At 40.4% G+C, this 22,515-nt stretch overlaps 1 protein-coding gene across 5 annotated transcripts in view; it reads left to right on the top strand.

Moving 5' to 3' along the window:
* Positions 1–22,515, top strand: part of FNDC3B (fibronectin type III domain containing 3B) — a 330,867-nt gene that overhangs the window by 224,518 nt on the left and 83,834 nt on the right. For all 5 annotated transcript variants that reach the window (XM_014866810.3, XM_014866812.3, XM_070509439.1 and 2 more), the window contains 4 exons: positions 1,859–1,917; positions 10,280–10,431; positions 13,505–13,564; positions 21,609–21,747. In XM_014866810.3, coding sequence (XP_014722296.2) covers positions 1,859–1,917; positions 10,280–10,431; positions 13,505–13,564; positions 21,609–21,747 — 410 coding nt within the window. The remainder of the gene's footprint in view (positions 1–1,858; positions 1,918–10,279; positions 10,432–13,504; positions 13,565–21,608; positions 21,748–22,515) is intronic.

Here is a 22,515-nt window from a genome sequence, read left to right as displayed (position 1 = left end):
AATAAAGGTAAACATGCTCTACTAAATAGAATGCAATGGGGAAAAATGAAGAACTGATCCTTTCAAAGTGTAGGGTGGAGCCAGCTAGAAATTCTTATTATTTTTTATATGGGCTTGGTTCATTTATTTAGTACATTCTTTTGAGCTCATCATGCAGAGCTAGGTGCTTTGTAGGTGCTGTGCTCGGTGCTAGGTGCTGTAGGCTAAATGAGGTGTGTGTCCTAGAATAGGAGTCAACAAACTACAGCCTGCCCAGTGGCTTGTTTTTGTATGGTTCACAGACTAAGATGGTTGTTACATTTTTAAAGGCTTATGAAAACAAAGAATATGTGACAGAGGCCTAAATTTCAGAATATTTGCTATCTAGTTCTTTAGAGAAAAAATTTGTTTACTTCACACGTATAATACCTCTGCCTTCCTGAAGCTTATATTTTAGTAGGAAAGACAGGTAATAAAGAAAGGAACAAATAAGAGAATGAATTTTTAGGTTTTGGTAACTCATGGTAAGGACTAAGTAGGATATGAGAATGACTGCAGTGAGGCTGGCAGGGATGTGGGTTGAGGTGAGATTCTTTGAAAAGGTGATTTTGAGATTAGACCTGAACATTGAGCATGAACAGCCCTGTGAAGAGGTGGGCTTACTAACCCCTCACCCCTAGTTCCATTTCCCCTTCTGCTCTAAATGCCCGCTTGTCCAGAGGGCTCAGCCAGACGTTGGTTCCTAGGAAGCTTTCTGGAATGCTCTCTTTTGGATTGCTTTTATCTATAACACCTATAACATGGAATTGCCTCGTGGTTTCATTTTCTCCCCACTAGCCTTGAAATATCTTGATGCAAGAATATGTCTTAGTAATCATATATCTCCAGCATTTAGCTCATAAACTAGGTTTAACACTTAAGTCTATAAACTCAAAATTAGATTCCATCAAGCAGGTTGTGAAAGTCAAGAGGTTCCTCTAGCAACCGATTCTTAAGTTTAAACTCTATCCTTTATCCTTTTTTGTACACATCGTTCCCACCCCATCCTCTCTACTCTAAGCACTGTTCCCCCTTTGGCTTTTAAAACAGTTCTTGGCTCACCACAAAACTTGCCCATTTCCCCATCTTATTAAAAGGCACCATCATCCATCCAATTGATCAAGTCAAAAAGTAGGGATTGTCTCTGATTCTTCTCATCCCCTCACCCTTGCCTATCACATCCAGTCCTTCAGCACCTATACCTCCAAAACCAGTCCCGTTCTCACTGTCTCCGCTACCATCCCTAGCCCAGGCCAGCTCTACCCTTCACCCGGCCCAGTGCAGCAATGTGCTGACTTGCCTTTCTGCTTCCACTCTTACCTTCTGTGTGTCTGTTATTCAGGCAGAAGCCAAACAGATCTTGTCAAACTCAAAATAAGGTCATGTCATTACCTCCACTTAAACACTCCCATTGAACTCAGAGTAAAAATTGAACTAAAAACTGAATTCACAGCCCTGCATGAACTGGCCACTGTCTCTTCAACCTCATCTCTTTATTGTCCTGAGCTCCTGGCTGCGCTGTCTCCTGTTTCTCCTTCTTAAGACCTTTCATTGCCTGTTGCCTGTTGACTTATTAGGTAGAACCCAGTGTTAATCTAGACAACTCCGTGAATATGTAAACCGATATAGTGGCAAGTTAGTACAACCACAGAGAAATCCTTACCCCAAAGTCATCCCCGTTTCTGATTTTCATTATCATGTTTCTGGTACCAAAAGTTCATGATAACAGGCAGCTGACTTAATGACAGCCCTAGTTAAAGGCCTCAGGGAAGGAACTTGACAACCTTATTACCTTCTCATGGTATTAACTGTTTTTCTTTCTTTCTTTTTTGCCATGCAGAGTATGAGTTGGAAGTAAAGAGGGTGCAAGACATTCTTTCAGGAATAGAGAAACCACAGGTATGTCTTCTGAATTTTTCAGCATAAATGACACTTTCTTAAGCATTTCAAATGTGTTTTTCTTTTGCCGCATAGTAGGTAAGCAAGAGGGCCCCTTCCCGTTGCAAATTATTTATAAACTCTGAAATAGTGTTGTTGTTAATGGAGCGTGAAAATACGGAACAGCAGTCCTCTGTTTAGTCATAATCCACCGAAATGTCTTCTTTATTTAGACATTCTGAATACAATTAGCTGTTCTTACCAACTTCCAAGGCTCCGTCCCCCCACTCCTTTCTTAAGGTCTCTACAGAACAGTTTTCTTTTGGTAAGTTCCTTTTACCTGTGTGAGTGTAGTAATAATTTTTGAAAACCTCAGTAATTCCAAGCATTTTTTCCAGGTAAATTTCAAAAAAGATAGTTAAATATTAGCTGAGAAAAATAAGTCCAAAATACTGAGTGTAATGGCAAGAAAAAACATTGGTGGGAGTGGTGATATTATGAGATTTTTAAGTTTGATTTTGCCAGGGGCTTTGAAATGCAAGTGAAAAATTCAAAATGTTGATTCAGCCTTTCATCTGAGATTAGAGAGCCAGCGTTCCTTGGAGTGTTTTCTAGCTGACTTGGAAAACCTTGATTCTTTATGTGTTTCAAATACTGAGGCTTTTTAATAGAAGAGTCCAAATATGCCTCAGGGTACATAGTTGAGTTTGACTAAACCTGGAAGCATGAGGTGTGATAGAGGGCGGGCACGATAGGGCACCTGTAGAGCAGTGGGGCCTTGATGTTTGGCTGGGGAGTCTGTACTTAATCTGGCAAGGAGCAGGCTGCCATTGAGAGTTTCTGAGCAAAGAAATTCTTTAATCAGGGCTGTGCTGTCAGGATGATCAAACAGTTGGCAGATGCATTGGAGTGAGAAGAGGATGGACCCAGGGAGACAAGTGTTAGGAATCTGTTACTGTAGTGCTGGTGAGAGGCTGTGGGAGTCAGAATTAGGCTGGTGGCCTCTGGTGTGGCAAGGAGAGGATGGATACTAGAGCCACAGAGAGAGGTCACTAAGGTGTTATAACCTATTAGGTATCAGATGTCATGATGTCTGGGCTTTCAGGCTTAGAGGCCTCCTGGCAGGAGTTGCTTCCTCTAAGACATCTCTCTTGATTGCCGTCCCCGCCCATCAAGTGGCATACTCAGCATCATACTTAGAACCACTGGTACTACTGTAGCTTTACTGTCGTCTGCATGTAGTTAATACATTGTATGCCATCAACTTGTTTTTGTGTCTGTCCCAGGAATCCGTGAGTTCCTCCAGAGTAGGTTCAAGTCCGTGTCCTTCTTAGGTCTTCAGTGCCCTTCTTGGATGTGATGAGTTTGTTTTATTAGCAGGGCATCCAGGCGGATAAATACAGTGGGAAGTCCAAGAGTCTGGTAGATCAGTGCTGTGGAGAGAGGGGAACAGACATCGATCAGATCACGTGCAAGGGAGTGATGGTTCTAGTGGAAGGAGTGGGTAACAGCTTTGGGGGTGGGGAGTGGAGTACAGGGAGAGATTAGAATAGGCTTGAGGGCAGAACTTTGGAAAAAGCTTACATTTAGAGTGCAGCGGAAAGAAGACTCCATGCGGAAAACAGAGAGTCATAATCGGAGAGGGAAGGCAGAGCAAGCCCCAGGTTAGCTGGCTGTCCCAGATGTAGTCACAGAACTTCACAGTCATATGTCTCTGTCATGTGTGTGCACACACAGTGTTTTTCTTGAGTTATTTTTAGTCGTTTCTTTACTGCAGAAGTAACAGTGTGTTTCTGAAGATCATGTGGCTCAAGCAAGATTAAAGCAATGTTTAAATGCCTCAGTCCTTTCCTTGATTCAGCAGTTATTAAGCCCTTACTCTCTGCAATTTTTAGAGCAGGGTAGACAGGCTTTGTGTAAACAGTTATGATGTAAGGTGTCATATCATAAGATTGTCATCTGAGAGGTCAGAAAGTCTAAAATGGGTCTCCCTAGGCTAAAAGTAAGGTGTCTGCAGGGCTGCATTCCTTTCTGAGGCTCTGGCAGCCATCTGTTTCCTCACCTTTTCCAGGTTCTTCCAGAGATTGCCTGCGTTCCTTGGCTCATAGCCCCTCTGTCCTCATATCTCCTCTGACTGACTCTCCTGGCTCCCTCTGACTTACAAGGACACTTGTTGTTACATCAGGCTCACCCAAATAATCCAGGCAGTCTGTGTCTCACAAGATCCTTCACTTAAGCACGTCTGCAAAGTCCCCTTTAACCTTGTAGGTTCCAGGGGTTAGGATGTGCACATCTTTGGGGGAGTCACCATTTTGCCTGCCACACTGCCCCCTCGGCCCATGTAAACCTTCTCTGCCTGGTGACAGTCCACTCACCCTTCCCAGCCCAGTTAGTTGTTGACAGTTTCTCTCCCGCCCTTCCTCTCCCTCTGTCTCTTCCCCCCTCTCTGTCTGAAGTTCTTTTTCACGATTGTGTCTTATTTGTCTTTGTGCCACTAATACCCAGCACCGTCCTTGGCACATCTTGAACCCTTAACAAATATTCGTGAAAGAAATGTGTGGCAGCTGCAGTGGCCACAGCTAGGTTCTGGCAGGTGAGACAAATGCCTGAGGCCGGCCAGCCACAGATGAGGCTTGGCCAGCATGGTGGAATGTGGGTCCAGCCGGTGCCAGATTTTGAGGCAGCAGCATGGAGGGTAAAGGCCTGTGCTGTGCAGTCTGACCCTCTGCTTGGGGCGCAGCATGGCCATTAAGTGTCTCTGTGACCTTGGGTGAGTTACATAACCTCCCTGGGCCTCGGTTTCCTCATCTTTGAAAGATAGGATAATAAATACCACCTGTGACTATCTGCGATGTAAATTACGTACTATTTATAGAGCACTTGGAATGGAGTATTTCTCTATCGTTGATAGCATATCAGTAGGCAAAAGGGAAGCTCCCTGCTACACTCTGGAACTGGAAGGAGTGTCTGGCCGCCTTCCAGGGAAAGCGGCAGAGCTGCTGAAAGTTCGGCACACAGTTGTATAAAGGATTGTTCTTCTTAATTTGTTTTTCTTTCAGCCACATGTGGTAGCACCTCTAAATAAAAGGCATCTATTTGTCTCTGAAATTTTGGAGATGATTTGTTTTAGGGGTAGAAGCAGTATTGAGGACTTACGATTCCAGTCATCTTTCTGGAACTTAGGGCACCCTGAATTAAGCAAGTCATTTACTCTCCAGAAACCCAGATACTATAAAGATCCAAATACTTAGTCATTGAATAAAACAGGGTACAAGTATACGAGGTATTTGTCTTGAGACCTCAACAGGTGCCCCGGGGACATACTCACACAGCCACCGCTGTAACAGAGAAATAAACTTGATAGTATTCTACACGTTTAGGAATTAGCCTCTCTTAGAACCAGCCACCTCCATCCAACCTGCTGCGGTTTAACCTGCTCAGACGGTGGTGCTCCGTCTGGTCTTTGACATGCTTCTGGGCTGTTTATTTTCAGGATGTAAATGGTAGTTCTGCATTTTTTCCATCCACCAATGTTTTGCTTGTAGAAACAATTGATTTGTTGATTCCAGAAGTGAGTAAACTGACCGAAGAGAAACAACTGTCCCTCTGAGAAGTAATTCCTTGAAAGATAAGCCACAGTGTATCTGGAAACAGATTTGAGGTTCTTAGCGCTTAAGAAATTATAGAGACAGATGATGGCGAAATTCCTAGATTTGAGGGTTTCTTTTCTTTGAAATAATCTTTTTGGCCTTTTCCTTTTTAATTTTCCCTTGTGTTACTGTTTTTCATGATGGTACTTTTGAAATGGAGCCAGTATTTTTGTGGTAGTGTTTCCTAATTGGATCACAGGCCTCCCACGTAGTTAAATGCAAAGACCAGACCAAATTTAGAAGACCTACATACAAACATAGAAATATTTTTGAAAGCGGGAGTAACAATTTAGTAACTTTATGAGAGTAAATGGTGTTGTGATCCAGATAACGGATCTCATTTGCAGACGATACAGTCTGAAAATCAAGACAGTAAAACTTTACAGGATAGTGCTAAGGTCCTGGGATGAGCAGGAGAGAAGGGGACAAGAAGAAAGAGAGCTAAGAATTACATTTCAAATAGCTACAAGGTAATGCAGTTTTACCATTTCAGAGTGTGTATGTACACGTATATATATATACTTTTAACTGGTAACTATTCTCAAGTTGGAATCTTTATTTAATACACAGACAAGAATGATTCCTAATCAGTATGTGATTATTTAGAAGTAGATGGCAGTTTTATGAGTCCTTCAAGATGCTTCAAAGCAGTTTGGATAATTTCTATACAGACCAACACTGGTAACCTATACAACAGACTCTTTTATGTCGCTAGTGCCGAGACAAATGTCAAACTGGGTCTTGTCCAATAATTTTGTAATGGAAGTCACCGCTTTTATCACCATTACAAAGGAGATTGACTTCTGTTTACGGCAGAATAATTAAACATCAGGAAGTCAGTCAGTTTTGTAGTTTCTAAACTTCGTTTTTTGGATAACAGCCATGAGGATCATTGTGATGATCAGATTAGCTGTGCCCTGGTTCAGTCCAGTGGTCGCTGCGGGTGAGAGTTTCGCCACAGAGAGAGCGACTTGCAAAAGGAAGCTCCTGTAAGGGTGCTATCGCTCTGAAATAGGCTTGAATCCAGCCAGAGTTCCTAGAGTTCTGCGTCTCTCAGGTTTATCACCTCCCTGGACACTTGTGGTAAATGCATCTAGTGCTGAGGATTCCCCTTTACATGACATTCTTTTGCAAGGCACCGTGTAATTTCCTGGCATTGGCCTTGAAATGGAAGTGAGTTCCAAGATCTAACAGAGACAAAGCGCTCTTTCTCTCAGGATTCCAATGCCTAAAGAAAGGAAACCTGAGGCCCAGGAGTCTGGAAGGGAGGGAGCTGGAGCACAGGAGGCCATTGGCCCCAGAACTGGGGGGGCGATCAAGGTGGCAGGCTGCTTAGTCCAAAGGAAAAGCCGCTGTCCTTTGATAAGGATGCTGAGTTCTCAATGTGCACTTCTGATAGGCTGGGCCCTCAGAAGAATGCCTTTGCACAGAGATCTGTGTTCTGATGACAGGTTGCCTCCTTACGGCTCACTCCGGGAATCTAGAGAAAATGTGAACTTTATTTTAGTTGATGCTTCAAGTGTTACATCATTGTCCAGTTAAGTAATAATTTAATCAAGTCCTAAAGGAAAAAAGTAAATTCTTTTTTTTGGTTTGGTTTACATATATTGTCAAATGGTTATCACAATAGATTCAGCTAGCATCCACCATTTCATATAGATACAGTGTAAAGAGAAGAAAAAAAATTCTCCTTGTGATGAGAACTCTTCGGAGTAAATTCTTTTTTTCTTTTTTCTTTTTTAATTTTTTTAATTTTTCCTTTTTCCTCCCCCAAGCCCCCCTGGTACATAGTTGTGCATTTTTAGTTGTGGGTCCTTCTAGTTGTGACATGTGGGATGCCACCTCAGCATGGCTTGATGAGCAGTGCCATGTCCGTGCCCAGGATTCGAACTAGCAAAACCCTGGGCCACCGAAACAGAGCAAGCAAACTTAACCACTTGGCCATGGGGCCGGCCGCATTAGGAGTAAATTCTTAACAGCTGATGCAAAGGATAGCATTTAAAGGGATGTGAATTTGTGGATGCTTGTTTAATATCTAAAGCACTAGCATTTGAACTATTTTGAGATGTGATGTTATTTCATACTGCCATTCATAGAATCAGTGTTATTACACACTATTTTCTTGGAATTGTTCAAAGGAGCCATTTATCACATCAATTGAATATTTCCCAGTACCTAATCAGCCTACTTTTTAATTATAAACTGAACTCTTTGTAGGAAAATATCTCTTCTTAAGTTAAAAATCAAATATAATACCCAGTACCTCAAGATTACTCATCAATGGTATGTGAGGGAATTCAGCAAACACACTGGTGTACATGGTAGAAATGCTGCCTTAAAATCTAGTCGGGAGAACAGCACAGAAATAGCCAGGTGAAGCACAGTCTAATGAGATGAGTGCCAAACACAGGTACCAGCAAAGTGTGGCTGGAGCACAAAGGAAACAGTGATTGGTTCTGAGCCGGGGGCCAGGCAGGACAGCACAGAAACCTTTCCTGGATTGGTCTCAGGCTGCTGTGGGTCCCTCTGTATGGGGCCCTCACACGTCTGTCTCTCTTCACCAGGCTGGAGCTCCTTGAGGGCAAAAGTCATATCTTCATCGTCTTTGTGTCCACAGCCCCTCGCAGGGTGAGAGATGATGATGAAATGAATGAACAAAGGCCGAATTTGAACTGGGCCTAAAAGAAGTTTGTTAAAGCCAAGAAAGCAGAGAAAGTCAAAAGCTAAGTGACAGGGGTGCGAGAGGGGATGGCACCATGCAGGGGTGTTACAGCGTCATGGTGCAGGAGGTGTGGTGGACAAGGAAGTGCTTATCTGGAGCCGTAGCAGGAAGGGTGCAATTTGATTCTATAACAGCGTCTTCTCAGATTTTTTAAAGAGGTGTGTAATGCTGGTCTGCCATCCTCTGTGTTGCCTGTATCAGAAATTAGACTATCTTATTCCCTTCGGTTTTTATTTTTCATTCAACAAAAATTTATCTGCCAGCCCAGTGGCACAGCGGTTAAATGCACACGTTCCGCTTTGGCGGCCTGTGGTTCACCGGTTTGGATCCTGGGTGTGGACATGGCACTGCTTGGTAAAAAGCCATGCTGTGGTAGGTGTCCCACGTATAAAGTAAAGGAAGATGGGCACCGATGTTAGCTCAGGGTCAGTCTTCCTCAGCAAAAAAGAGGAGGATTGGCAGCAGATGTTAGCTCAGGGCTAATCTTCCTCTAAAACAAACAAAAGCAAAAAAACCAAAAATGTACTAAGCAAACACTACTCACACAGTTAAATATGGCTTGGGCCCTGTACTTAGGGAGTCTCAAAGCCCAGTGGGGAAGGCAGACATGCTATAAACATGATTAGCAATGGTAAAGATAGCAACAAGGTGCTGTGGAACAGAGATGTGATGATGGGTGAAATGCTTCATGGAAGGCTGCCTGGGGACAGTGAGGCCTGGCTGGGGTCTTGAAGGAGGAGTAGGAGTTTGACTAAATAGTTTGTTAAATGTATCATGATGCTGTATCTGTATGAAACAGAAATGATATGCAGGGATCTCTACTAGAGATATTCAATATTCATTTTCCATATTATGCTTTTAAATTATTTTGTTAAATTTTAATCGTCTATATAGTAGTGACAAAAATGGAAGAAAAAAAGACTGAATAGTTTACATATCTCAATCCATAACCTAAGAGTGACAGCTATAAAGTCTATGAATGTTAAGCTTTGGCATCTGCATTAACTCTTATTTGCTTTGATATGTTATCCAGAGCAATATCCAGAGAGCAACAAAATAACCTTTAGAAAATTAAGACGTTAAAGTTCAGTTGATAGACTTATTTTAAAGAATTAGACCATACATTAGGTTGGGTTTCTCCAGAAACAGACTTAAAACAAAGATTGGAGTGCAAATTAGTGTATGTGGGGAGGTGCCCCGGGGAGCACTGACAGAGTGGAGACTGAGAGGAAAGAGGAGAAGCCCGTTCAGGGTCTGTCCATGAGCAGGGGACGCCGTGAGCAGAGGGGGCTCAGTCCTGCCGAGAACACCTGGGAGATAGTTTAGAACATGCCTCAGAGAGGCCCTACTAAGGGGGGAAGTTGGAGTGTTCAGAGTCCCAGAGTCCGTTGTTCAAATAAAGTCTTAAGCAGAGGCTAAACCAAAAGGCTAAAAGCAGAGCTTAGAGGTGAAACAGCTCCACACGTTTGTCCCCCCACCCCATCAGCCTGGGCCTTGGTTCCATTTCCCCTCACCAGATTCTCCTGGGAACCTGCAGGACTTAAAGGAGCGGGTTTGAAAGGTGTTGGCTTTGCAGGATTATTCAACAGCAAGAAAGCTCGGAGGCTACCGGAAAGAACCTGTGGATATGCCTCCTTCCACACAATGTCATGGCCATCACAGAAATCATTGAAATCTTACATTCAGTTTTTTACCTTTAAAAAGTTGACCAAACATGGTAGATTATTTTAGTTTCTGGAGGACCCAGTATGAATTGCACCAGACTTGGATGAAAGCTTGCATTATAAGGACAGATGGTTCAGGAGTTGTAGTTCAGACATCAGGACTTTGACAAGAGAGCACCATGTAGGATTTTTTTCCTCTATGATTAAAACAAAATTCTTTACCTTGAATTAACTCTGAGCCATTTTTATGTCACTACTAATAATCACAAAAATGTTATTGGTAGAAATAGTGTCTGATCCACGTGAAATGGATTTGAATACTTTTGTCCCATGTTTTTCTTCCTCAGGTTTCTAATATTCAGGCAAGAGCAGTCGTGTTGTCCTGGGCCCCCCCAGTTGGACTTTCGTGTGGACCCCACAGTGGTCTTTCTTTCCCCTACAGTTATGAAGTCGCCTTATCAGACAAAGGACGAGATGGAAAATACAAGATAATTTACAGGTAGCGTGTATTTCCGTGTGTTTTTCTCGGCTGCTCAACTGTGAAATTGAAGTCATTAAGGAAAATAGAAAACAAAGGAAAACTGTAAAGGCTTTGCAGATTTTCCTTTAAACAGTTCATTTTAAGAATTAGTGATAATTATAATGTGTAGAATTAATTTTGTCCAGAGTAATTATCAATCAGAGATGACACTTGTAGAGCTATTTGGTGTTGGTGACATGTACCGCGTAGTTATGTTAGTGTGTCAGTATAGCACTAAAGACAATTTCCCATTAATGTCTGTCAGGGCAAAAAGTGAGTATGACTTTTGGTTTCTGCATACTTCATGCACTCATGTGATTACCTCTTTTCAGAACCAGACCTTTTTCTAGTCTTGTTTTCCTAAATTCTACAATGTGGTTTCCTTCCATTTCACCCTACTTCTTACCCTCCACGGTAGTCTCCCAGCCTGCAGTGAAAATTACTTTAAAGCATTCATTCTGAGGCTTTCTTAAATGGTCAAAAGTTTAGCATACAGAATAAAGGATTATCCCCTTCTGTTTTATGAACTCCCAGATATTAACCATTCATATGATTTACTGCTGTGTTCCAAGGTTGATAAAAAAGTTTAGGGTCAAGTCCTTTCTCCTTTGTGATTGTTGCTGCTGCTCAATTTGCAGAGCAGGAAATCAGAAAGGCAGTCCTGTCTTAACTCCTTGTTTGGCCTTCCTGTGAGTGGCCCCTGGAATGACAGCCTGAATCCATGGTAGCGTGGTCACACAAACCCCACTTCTCCTTCTGCCCGTTGCCCTGATGCATCACTCTTGCGCCCCTTATATCTCCACAGCCCTGTTCCTAATTCTTAACTTGTTCTGGGGACATGTCTTCTTCTGGGCAAAGAAAAGGGGGAAAGAGAAAGGGAGGGGGAAGCCCTTTAAGCCACTCTCTCCTCCTCTCGCTGCCCGTGGGGCTTCTGCTGTCTCTTCCCCGGACTCCTGCAGGCATCTCCTCAGGCCCTTCCAGCATCCACTCTTGCTCTCCTGCAGTCCAGCCTCCGTATGCGGAAACCTGAGTCAGACCCATCACCCCCTGTAAGAGCATGGCAGTGATTCCCCACTGCACTCAGTAAAATCCAGCCTCCTTGCTCTGGCTCACAAACATTCGGTTCTATTTTGAACAGTCAAATTGGTAGCGACCTTAGAGAAATACAGAGCACCATTTCCCCCAGCCCTACCAGGAAACACTTAGATCCTGTCAATGCAAGCTGACCCTTGGTGGCAGGAGCTAGTCTCAAGTGAAGAGGGGCTGGACAGGTAACAGAGGCGAGGGAAGTAGGAAGGTTGGGAGTGAGGTGTCTTCATGTGAAAGGAGCAGCCACCACTCACCTAAAATAAATTGAAGCCGTAGGGAATGTAGGCCTAGATTTGCTGATTCTTTGGGTTTTCTTTCAAGAAATGCTAAAAATCTGAATTGTTACGTAAGCTTACGTAATGTTAAACTAATTCAGCAAATTCAAACAACTTTAAAGATACAGTGCAGGTCACACAACAGCTGCAGGCAAGTGTGAACATTGGCCTCCACTCTGCAACTTTAAAGCTATATTTTTATTTGAAATAATTTCAAACTTTAAAATGTTGCAAAAATAAAGAGATCGAGGAATATGTATATACTCTTTACCCAGTTTCACCTATTAATAACTTTTTACCCTATTTGCTTTACTATTTGAGTTATTCTCTCTCTCCCTTTTTCTCTCCTCTCCATCTAATCTCCATTTTTATGTATCATGGCCCTTTAGTGCTAAATACTTCAGTATATTTCTAACAACTAAGCATATTTTTCTTAAGTAGCCACAAAGTGGGTACCAGCTTCATAAATTTTCATTGCTACAATACTTTAACCCACATCCAGTGTGGCAGCTGATTAAAGAGAGTCAGTCACAGCATTTCGTTTCCCCTCTAGGACAGGATCCTGTCCAGGGGCAGATACTCTAGTTAGTTGTCATGGCTCTGTAGCCTTCTCTAATTTAGAAGACTTCCATTGTGTTTCTTTGTCTTATGGCAGTGACATTTTTGAAAAATATAATCATGTCCCCACACACACCCCTCAGCTTTTGAAGATTTTTAATGGAACATCTCTTGTTTTATGTTATTTGTTTCCTCATGATTAAGTTGAGGTTCAGTTGCAACTTGTGATGATATCAGTGGTTTTCTGTTATGTAAGAGCCAGCCTTGGTGGTCTAGTGGTTAAGATTCGGTGTTCTCACCACCATGGCCCGGGGTTCATTTCCTGTCAGGGACCAACACCACCCATTTGGCGGTTGTCACACTGTGGTGGCTTCATGTTGCTGTGATGTTGAAAGCCCTGCCACCAGTATTTCAGATACCAGCAGGGTAAACAGGAAGAAGGACCTGGCTACTCACTTCTGAAAAAACTGGCCATGAAAACCCTATGAATAGCAGCAGAGCATTATCTGATATGGTGCCAGAAGGTGAGAGGATGGCGCAAAAAGACCAGACAGGCTTCCACTCTGCTGTACACAGGGTTGCTAGGAGTCGGAATTGACCCTACAGCACTAACTATAGCAAATTTTGTGTAACAGGGCTATTTCTTCATATGTGTATATGAGAGCTATTTATTAGTATTGACATGTGAGGGAAGCAGATGGAGATTTCTTCAAGAGAGTTGAGGAGTTGAAGTGGTTAGGATTCCTGCCAAGGTGAGTCTGGGAGCTGGCTTCAGTTGACAGTTGGTACAGTTGTTGACATTTACGTTTATCTACCTATTGATTTAATTTGCTTATTTACTTACTTATTTTTACATATTTACTTTAAGAAGTGATAAGACCTTTTGGAATTTTATTAGTAAGATGAACCCCGCCATTTTCCAGATCTAGGATGGCATCCTTAAGAGGAATCTAATTTTCTAGTCCAGAAAGATAATAACACCAAATAGGAAAGTTTATTTCTGGTTTATGGTGGAATCAGACATAATCATTCTTGAATCGTTGTTGGTACATGACTGTGACACCTGAATCCAAAACCTGCTTTCCTTTTGAAACTGGGATTATTGACTAATAAATGATTTTTCTTTGCAGTGGAGAAGAATTAGAATGTAACCTGAAAGATCTTAGACCTGCAACCGATTATCATGTGAGGTGAGTTAGGATCCGAGAGCTGAACTGCAAGGGAGAATTCGGGTTGCTAAAATACATCATGCGCCCTTTGTGGAAGTCTTGGGTCCACAGCACTTGTCAGGCTGGCGGTTGCAGTCCCGTGTCTCACTGGCCGTTCGCTAGTGGCCTGCACTCGAGGGCATAGCGATGGGGAGTCCACAGAAGTGCTTCTGGTGGTAGAACGGAACTGAAACACGGAACAGAATTGGAAAAAGTATTTTTAAAAAATAATTTTCATTTTTTATAGTTTTCAAGATCTATTGGACAGACTGTGTGGTTTAATGTATAATATTTTCTTTCTATAAAACAAATGAATTTTTCAATGTAAGCGTATCAGTTGTTTATTATAGACCATGCATGGAAACTGTATGTTCAGCCCAGATGACTCAGTCCTTCCCATGTTGCAAGAACACCCTTGGGCCTTAAAAGATAATAGGTTTTGAAATAAGACAGATAATGCAAATATCACATTATCTCTGATAAGAATTAGCCTAATTTGGCAAAACAGTGAACCTGTATGGTCTGCTATGTAGTCTGAAATCTCTGCTGTGATTTTTCTGGAATCTCTGCTGACTGCTCCGGAAGGCGGGGCTAGCTAATCTTAGGAAGAAATGCAGCCATCCATAGACCTGTGAGGAGGAAAGTATTATCTGAATTTTTACAGCGCTCATCTGACTGTTTAAAGATACATCCATACATCTATTTACAAATAGGTAGATTTCTGAATGTGGTCTGTAAAATTTTTTAAATTTAAATTTAAAATTTTATTTAACTTTTAAGTTGACCAGAAGTTTTAATTTTATCTAATAGGATATACAATAACAGATTCTCTCCTTTCTTCAAATTATATATGTGTGTATCTCAAGATTATGTAATAAAATTGCAAGCATCAAGCCCACATCCTTTATTATACTTTCCGAAAGTTAATTCACACCACATGTTCCTTTGTGATGGAGTGGAGGCAGGGGTATTGGGGAAGCCTAATAGGAAGAGCATATATTAATCATATTAATTATCAGGAGCTTGAGTTCTAGTCTGGTTCTGCCATGAATTGACTGTTTTAACTTTAGTCAATCACAAAGAATCCATGCCACAATTTTCTTCGTAACAAAGGTAGGAAAATAGGGATGTGTTTGGGTTAGAATATCTTACTAGCTGCACAAATGTTTAGAACTAAATTTAAAGCAATACATAAAAGAGCAAGGTGTTCTATGTTCTGTCATAAAGTGCACATCTGCTTAGCTATTGTACCATTTAGATGAACTCTATTGCAACCATCTTTTCCTGCGTAAATGAAAATTTTTGGATTTGGAGTCGGCTTCATCCCAAACATACGGAAGTTTTCATGCAGTCTGTACGAACAGAAAGATTTATATAATTTGTGAAGTTGAGATGGTACTAGAAGTAGTTTTAACCATTCTTTCAAATGGTTGATTCAATGAAGCAGAAAATGTAACACCATATAGGGAGCCGTGTAAATGTTCTCCATTAGTCATTGTTAACATATGTTTCCTTTTTTCTCCATCTTTTAACAGTTTATTGTTATTGCCTTACTAAAGGTTTACTTTATTAATTTCCTGCTCATTCATGAGCTGACAATATCTTTTTGAAGAAAAGTAAGTATCATAAAGAGTCTGCCCTTTAGTTACCATTCTGTCTGTTGTTTCCATTTGTTTCTTTTTAATCCCTCTTACAAAGGGTTAATTTTGAGAAGGCTTGATCATCCATTCTTTTTACTGCCATTTCTTATGAACACTTTGAACTTCTGGGCAGATAAAAGGAATAATTAATGGATTCTCCACAAAGAACAGGAGCATGAGGTGGTACCATGTGGAGGTCTTGGACCCAGACTTTCTCCTGACGCATCTGGGACCCCACACTTGTGGCGCGTATGACACACATGTACACTACACATATCCAGCCTAAGGCACCACCAACTATTATGTGGTCTAGCTCTCTTCTTGCCAGAGAGAAAATTCTCCCCCTCTTTGGTCATGATCTCTTTCAATATCTACCAAAATTCTCTCCTAATAAAAATGTCTACAGTCTAAATTTTAGTCTCTTCCCAGCCTAGTCCACAGTCCATAAAGGGTCATTTATTCTCTTTCTTTATGCAGTCTTTTATTTTTCAAGCTGGAGAAGAATCTTAACACTTCCAGCGTCTACTTAGATTTCACCTCCTCTGCCTGGAATTGCTTTGGCCAGGCAGCATGATTCCTAGTGGACAGAGCTTAACATCTGGAGTTACTGGCTCTCATAAAATGAGGATAATAATCATAGTAGCCTCAGGAAGATGATGTGACAGCAAATGAAATATATGTGCAAACCTGTTATAAACCTGTGAAGTGTATAAATGTTGTTTTTGTTCATTTTGTTTTGTTTCTCCAAAGTCGTTGCAGTTTTTCCACACCTTGAAAATAAAAATTACTTCGTAATGCAGATTCTCTGAATTCATGCATAGTTTGACCATATCTCTCACTATTTTATTGGAATACAGATAGGCTATACTTGGCACTGAAAAAAAGGAGCAAAATCTCTTTTTTGTGATGCAGTTAACGTTCTCAAAGTCTTTGCTTCAGGAATGTAAGCTCTTAAACACAGTAGCCTCAAATATAATTTTAAATTTAATAGTCACCTATAAGGCCTAAAAAAGCTGTGTGAAAATAATTTCCTCACTAAATTTCCATCACAGAAGCTACAAAAATTCCATTGCTGTATAGCTGCAAAATGAACAGTTATGTTCATTGCCATTTTCATTTGTTTGTGCATTACGAATTTAGAAAGTGTCGCCCTGGTGGAAGTCTGTAGAGCCAATGATGAAAACGGAGATACTGCTTTTAGCAACACCAAACAGACCACCTCCTCCTTCCAGTGCTCGATACGGCACATTTTAATGAAGGCCTGTGAAGTCTCCATTTCCAATCACTCTTCAGTCGATGAAAGGTTTCTTTCTCCAACCGTGGACTGAAGTCTCACCTTGGGCTTCTGTTCTTACGTTTCTCGTTACTTTTGTTTATGCTACTCTCCATCCCCTGCGCACTGATTGCTCAATATCTTTATATCATGTTTTTTCTCATTTTCAGCTTTTTCCTCCCTCTTGTTAGTGAGTATTGTCTGAGTTTACCAATCGAATATACAAACCTTTTTATAAGTAGCAGCGTCTCAATCATGGAGTCCAGTCATTGCACTGTCTGGTGCTTGGCATCAGTCCCTAGGCAAGCACAGCTCCTGACTTCTTGCCATCACCTCACTATTATTGGGAGTAATTTATTAAGAGACCAGTGGCATCCTTGAAACAGTGCTACAGGTCTTGTGTCTGTGGGTGTTTAGATTGGCACTTGCCATGCCATTTAGGCCAAAATTCCACATGGAAAATTGTATTCTAAGTTATGTCAGGTTTTAAAGATATTTTTCTTTCTCACTTTTTGCTGTGAATTTTTGTGTGTCACTGCTACACATCTGTTCCACCATTTTTTTTTTCTCCTCGTGATTGAGGAAAGTAATACTCCTCTGTTATGTTGATTTGAAAAATTTAGGAGTTAGGTCAAATTTTTGTGAAAGTCATCACTTTTACATTTGTTACCCATTTCTTATACAAATTGTTTATTGTGGTTTAATGTTGATTGAGTGTTTAAATGGAATCAATTTGTAATTGTCAAAGTGTTTTACAGTGCTTCCATATAGAGTATTGTGTTATGTATTGTATAAAACCACCAATACAAAATCTCGTGTCTGTGAGTGTGAGAGAGATTGTGTGTGTGATCGTATGTTGAGAAAGAGGGAGAAATGCAAAAAGTCCGATATATACATACACACACACAAATAAAGAACATTCTATTTTATAATACTCAAGTATCTAAGGTTATATACCTAAACATTTATATATTCATTTACTTATACAAATAATATTTATACATATGCAAAGAAAAGTGTATTCCTCTTTTAATTGGTAGTTTTATAATTAATACAGACATTGAAATAACCATTTTACTGTGGGAGTTGAGAATTTATATTTTTGTCAATGATGGCTAATCAGGAATTTGAATGATGGAATGGATAGCAATTTCATGACAAAATTTGAAGCAGTGTTCCAGTCATTGGCATAAACAATTTGGCAAAGAAGTTGTCCAGAGATGATATCATGTAATAGCATTTCCCAGAAAAATTATGTGATGAAGAATTTCCAAAAATATGGTTGCCCAGCTCAGTGTGGAGTTATGAAATAGGGGTTATTGACTAGAAATTGTGGTTCCTACCATGTTACAGATGTGCTGGAGGAAGTTGGAGGCAAATTTCTAAAATTCTTGGAGCACCTGTTTCATAAGCATTTAGTCAGTAAACAGAAACAAATGTGAAAACCCAACACAAGATTAATTATATCATTAGAAAAATGTATTCTTCTTTGCTGGAATAAATGCAAACCGAACTGAACTGTTTGCTGATTTATTTAACCTAAGACACTGATCCTCCTATCATGTGATGATATCACATGATGATCACCGTCATGTGAAAAACATTATTGCAACATTCTTGAAAATATAGCGTCATTTCCAGAGACTTTTCTGTACAAGTTATTGGCAAAAATGGAAGTGATTGTTATTGCAATTAATTGCTGTCTGTTTACTGAATAATTTTAATTGGCAGATGTAATCATGGGATACTTAGATATCATATAAACCTTTAGGTCCTGTATGTAGCACATTTATATTTCCACAAGGAAAATAATTCCTTCTGGCCCATACAACTGTCCATCTTCAGCTGCCTCAAATTTTTACTTGGGCTGTCAAATTCTTTTGTCCTGACTATCATCTTCCCATCCTGGCTGCCAGGAGCCTCCATCACTATGTTTCTCTAGCCTAATAAGTATGGATTTGTGATTCCGTGAATCTCACTAAAAAGAAAGAATGAACTTGACTGAGTCTGAACCTCCCCAGATAACTAACTGTGGTTGCTGCTACTCTGCAGGCGCTTTTCCTGCCTCCTCTGCTCTGTTATCCACATGGGTTTTTAGTGTTGACTGTTTTTGTGCACATTTAGGACCTGGTCTACCTGAGTAGAGTCTGAATTTGTTCAGGAAATCCCTAGTGATTGCAAAATGAGATACCTACTGGGAATCTAAGTGGATAAAGAGGATTGGGTAAAAGGTGGCTGAAAAGCAGCCTCAGGGCCGAGGAGACAATAAGGAGTGGTGAGGACTGTGAACTGGACAGCACCTGCCCCATCTAAAGGGGGAGCTGCTCTCATCTTAGCTACTTACTACCGTGCAGTGTTGCTAGAACTCCTAGTTTTTAAGAGAAGCCAGAGGTTCATTTTTCAAATGAGAGATGTCCAGATTTTTTTTCAATGTTGGCTTAGTTTTTAATTTTTATTTCAGAAAATTTCAGATATAGTCAAAAGTAGATAGTAATTTAATGAACTCTCCTATACCCATCACCCAACTTCTTATTTCCTTGGTTCTTCCTTGGTTCTTATTTCCCCCCTTTCCCCCCTCCCACCCACAGATATTTTGAAGTAAAGTCCAGACATCATATTATTTCACCTGTGAACCACATTACCATCATCACATGTCCATCCAAAATAAACAAAAATAATAATAAATTCCTTAATGCCTTTAAATCCAGAGACTGTTTCCATTTCCTCAACCATCCTAAAAATGAAGGTTTTGTTTCTTCATTTTGTAATAATTGTAATTCAAACATGGTCTGAATATTCTATTTGATATCTCATAAATTTCTTTTAATCTGTAGGTTTTCCCTCCTCTTTTTTCTCCCCTTGCAATTTGTTGGAATAATTTTTTTGTGTCCTATAGAATTTTCCACAGTGTGAATTAGGCTGGTTGCATTCCTGTAAGTGTTGCTTAATACGTTCTGTGTTTCCTATAATGTAGTAAAGAGGCTTAATCAGATAGCGGGTCAGTTTTTCTGGCAAGAATTTTGTAGATAGTGGCATGATCTTTCATTAAGTATGCGTAATGTCTGCTTGTCTCTTTTTGTGATGATCATTGCCTAATATCCTTTAAATTCATAGGTGGCTGTAATATTTTTAAACAGTATATTCCTTTCCTCCTCCCTACAAATGTCTTGGGCCAGATAGCAACCCATGAGCCACCACTTGGAGAATTCAACTGATCTATTAAAGTTCAGACTGGAACCCTGCCCCCTGTCTGGAACGTTATATGATTCATCTTAAGCAACTTACTCCCAGTGAGCCTGTCCTAATACATGGAAATGGTCTTGCCAAATCTACCATTCAGTTTCATATTATCAAATGCCTACTTAATATTGAATGCAAAAGGGAGCATTTGTTTCATCAGGTGGGTGAAGAGCGTCCTAACGATAAGCATCCTTTGTTTGGATCCAATGTCATCCTGTCCTCCCATAAGGCAAACAAGTCACATATCCAGTAAATATCTATTTTACCTTTTGGGATGGAAAGTAGGCATGTCTGTTAGTCCTTTTGACTTGTATGCCCTCTCTACATTTTTTTTTTTTTTTTTTTTGAGGAAGATTACCTCTGAGCTAACTGCTGCCAATCTTCCTCTTTTTGCTGAGGAAGACTGACCCTGAGCTAACATCCATGCCCATCTTCCTGTACTTTATATGTGGGATGCCTACCACAGCATGGCTTTTGCCAAGCGGTGCCTTGTCCACACCTGGGATCCGAACCAGTGAACCCTGTGCTGCTGAGAAGTGGAGCATTCGAACTTAACCCGCTGTGCCACCGGGCTGGCCCCAGTCTCTACATTTTTTATGATGGACTTTGAGGAGAAAGGACTTTGCATATCACACACCTAATTAGGTTCTGTTTTCCATGATGATGTTATCTTTAGCTGGTGTTTATGTTCATTGGATAGACTGAGAGGAAATGGATTGTGGGTGTTTAGAGAAACATAACGGCAGAATGAGTTAGGACAGTAGGCAATCCTGCACAGTGGTTAGATTTCCATGCCTGAGTACAATTGATCCAACTTTCTAGTTGTGTGGCTTTGGGAAATTTATTTCATCTGTCTAGTCTGAGTTTTCTTCTGTCTTTAATGGGACCTCATAAAGGGTTGTAATAATTAAAGGCTTGATGTATTTACCAACTCTTAAGTAGCTGAAATCTTGCATCTTTTTTAGGCAGCAAAGGTTTCTTTGTTGTGTTTTTAAAGAGTATGTTTTCAAATTATTTTTTTAATGCCCAATATTAAAAAAATGGGAAAGTAGAAAGGAATTTGATAAAAAGCAACATATAATCCTATTTTATGCTATTTGAAAGGAGTGTAGTTTTATAATAGCACATTATATGCTTTTTCTTCACAGCTTCTCTGGAGAAATCGGGCCCATATGTTCAGTGTTGAGCCAGGCATTTTAATGTGTAGAATGCATATCTTTAATCTTGGTACCAGGTACAAGAGTTAAATGTTCACATGGATAAACTGTACCTGAACGTTGTTTTTGTTGAATCAGAGAGAGATGGGCTTGGCGGTAGCAAGCACGTTTCTATGTATAAAACGTGTCTATTTCTCCGTAGATTTTTGCAGTGTTATAAAGAGTTCAAAGATGGTATCTACCCCATTGTTTGTACTTCTGTCTATCTGTTTAGTTTGTGGACTCTCCTCACTGCTTCTTGTCCCTTCTCACCTAACCCTTGACTCAACTTTTAGCCTTTTTCCAGATATAGTCAATCAGAGAGTGGCTTGATGGTTTTAGAATGTATATTTGGACAAGACTCTGGGGATTAAGGATGTTTTCTTATTTAACATCTTCTTTTCCAGTCAGTAGACCCTGCCTGTCTTAAATGGGCCTGGGTGGTTCTGACAATTAACCGAAGGAGAGAATGCATTGAGGCTGGGATGATTGTCCCCTGGAAATGCTGACCATAGTTAGGTCAGGACAAAGCCAGTAAGTAAGAATCAGAGTCATGATGTGCACTACATAAGAAATTATTTTCCTCTGTGGAAAGCCCTGGGGCAAAGCTGAGATGATAACCCTGGTCTTCTGTGATGGACCACTGCCACTGACTATATTTGTTTGTTTGTTTTCAGAGTATATGCCATGTACAATTCCGTAAAGGGATCCTGCTCCGAGCCTGTCAGCTTCACCACCCATAGCTGCGCCCCCGAGTGTCCCTTCCCACCTAAGCTGGCCCACAGGAGCAAAAGTTCGCTAACCCTGCAGTGGAAGGTGGGTATCTTAGCATGTTGGGAGCAGTCTGAAGTCTGTAGCCATTTGAAACATTTATTTAGCACTATTCCAGTTTGGTGATGGTGTTTGGTTTTCTATGTAGTAACTATGTGAAACAAATTATTATGATATCGGAAGTTGCCATGTCTATAAAAATTAGGCCACAGTGGGGAGAGGGAACTGCAAATCAAGTTTTTGTGGGGGAATTTGGTACCTCTTAGGATCATGAGCAGTACTTTATAAGTGAGATAAATACTTAAGACACCTAAATTTCATCACTTTCTAATGGTTTAATGCATTTCAACAAACATGGGAGGACTTTAGTAAAAAGCTTTTGTAAAGAAAATTTAGAGGTAAAGTAGGTTTTGGCTCTGTTGGCTTCTCTCAGTGGCGACTGTGAAATGTTTAATGTTTAAAACTGCCTGGAATGTTTTGTGTTCTAAACTATGTTAAGACTTCATTAATTTTTAAGAATTAGGCCTTAGATCAGTTAAGATTACTATTTATTTTTTAAAGTCTGAATTAGATAGTAGTTTTCATGAAATACAATTTACTCGCTACAAATAACTCCTATCAAAGAGAGATCCGTAAGGTGTATCATTTGCCTATTAGTCATCGTTGTGTGTTTGCAAGAAAATAGTAGGTTGTGTTATCAACCTCTATAGTAATTATTTCTATATGTTTTAGAATACAGTTTAAAATGTAAATTTTGTAGTGGTAGAGATAATGAAGATTTGTGGTATATTTGGGGAGAATACTAATGTGTGA

The sequence above is a fragment of the Equus asinus genome, chromosome 5, assembly GCF_041296235.1.
Source record: "Equus asinus isolate D_3611 breed Donkey chromosome 5, EquAss-T2T_v2, whole genome shotgun sequence".
In the NCBI taxonomy this organism is placed as follows: domain Eukaryota; kingdom Metazoa; phylum Chordata; class Mammalia; order Perissodactyla; family Equidae; genus Equus; species Equus asinus.
The sequence above is the reverse complement of the archived record's forward strand: the minus strand, read 5'-3'. Positions and strand labels throughout refer to the sequence as shown.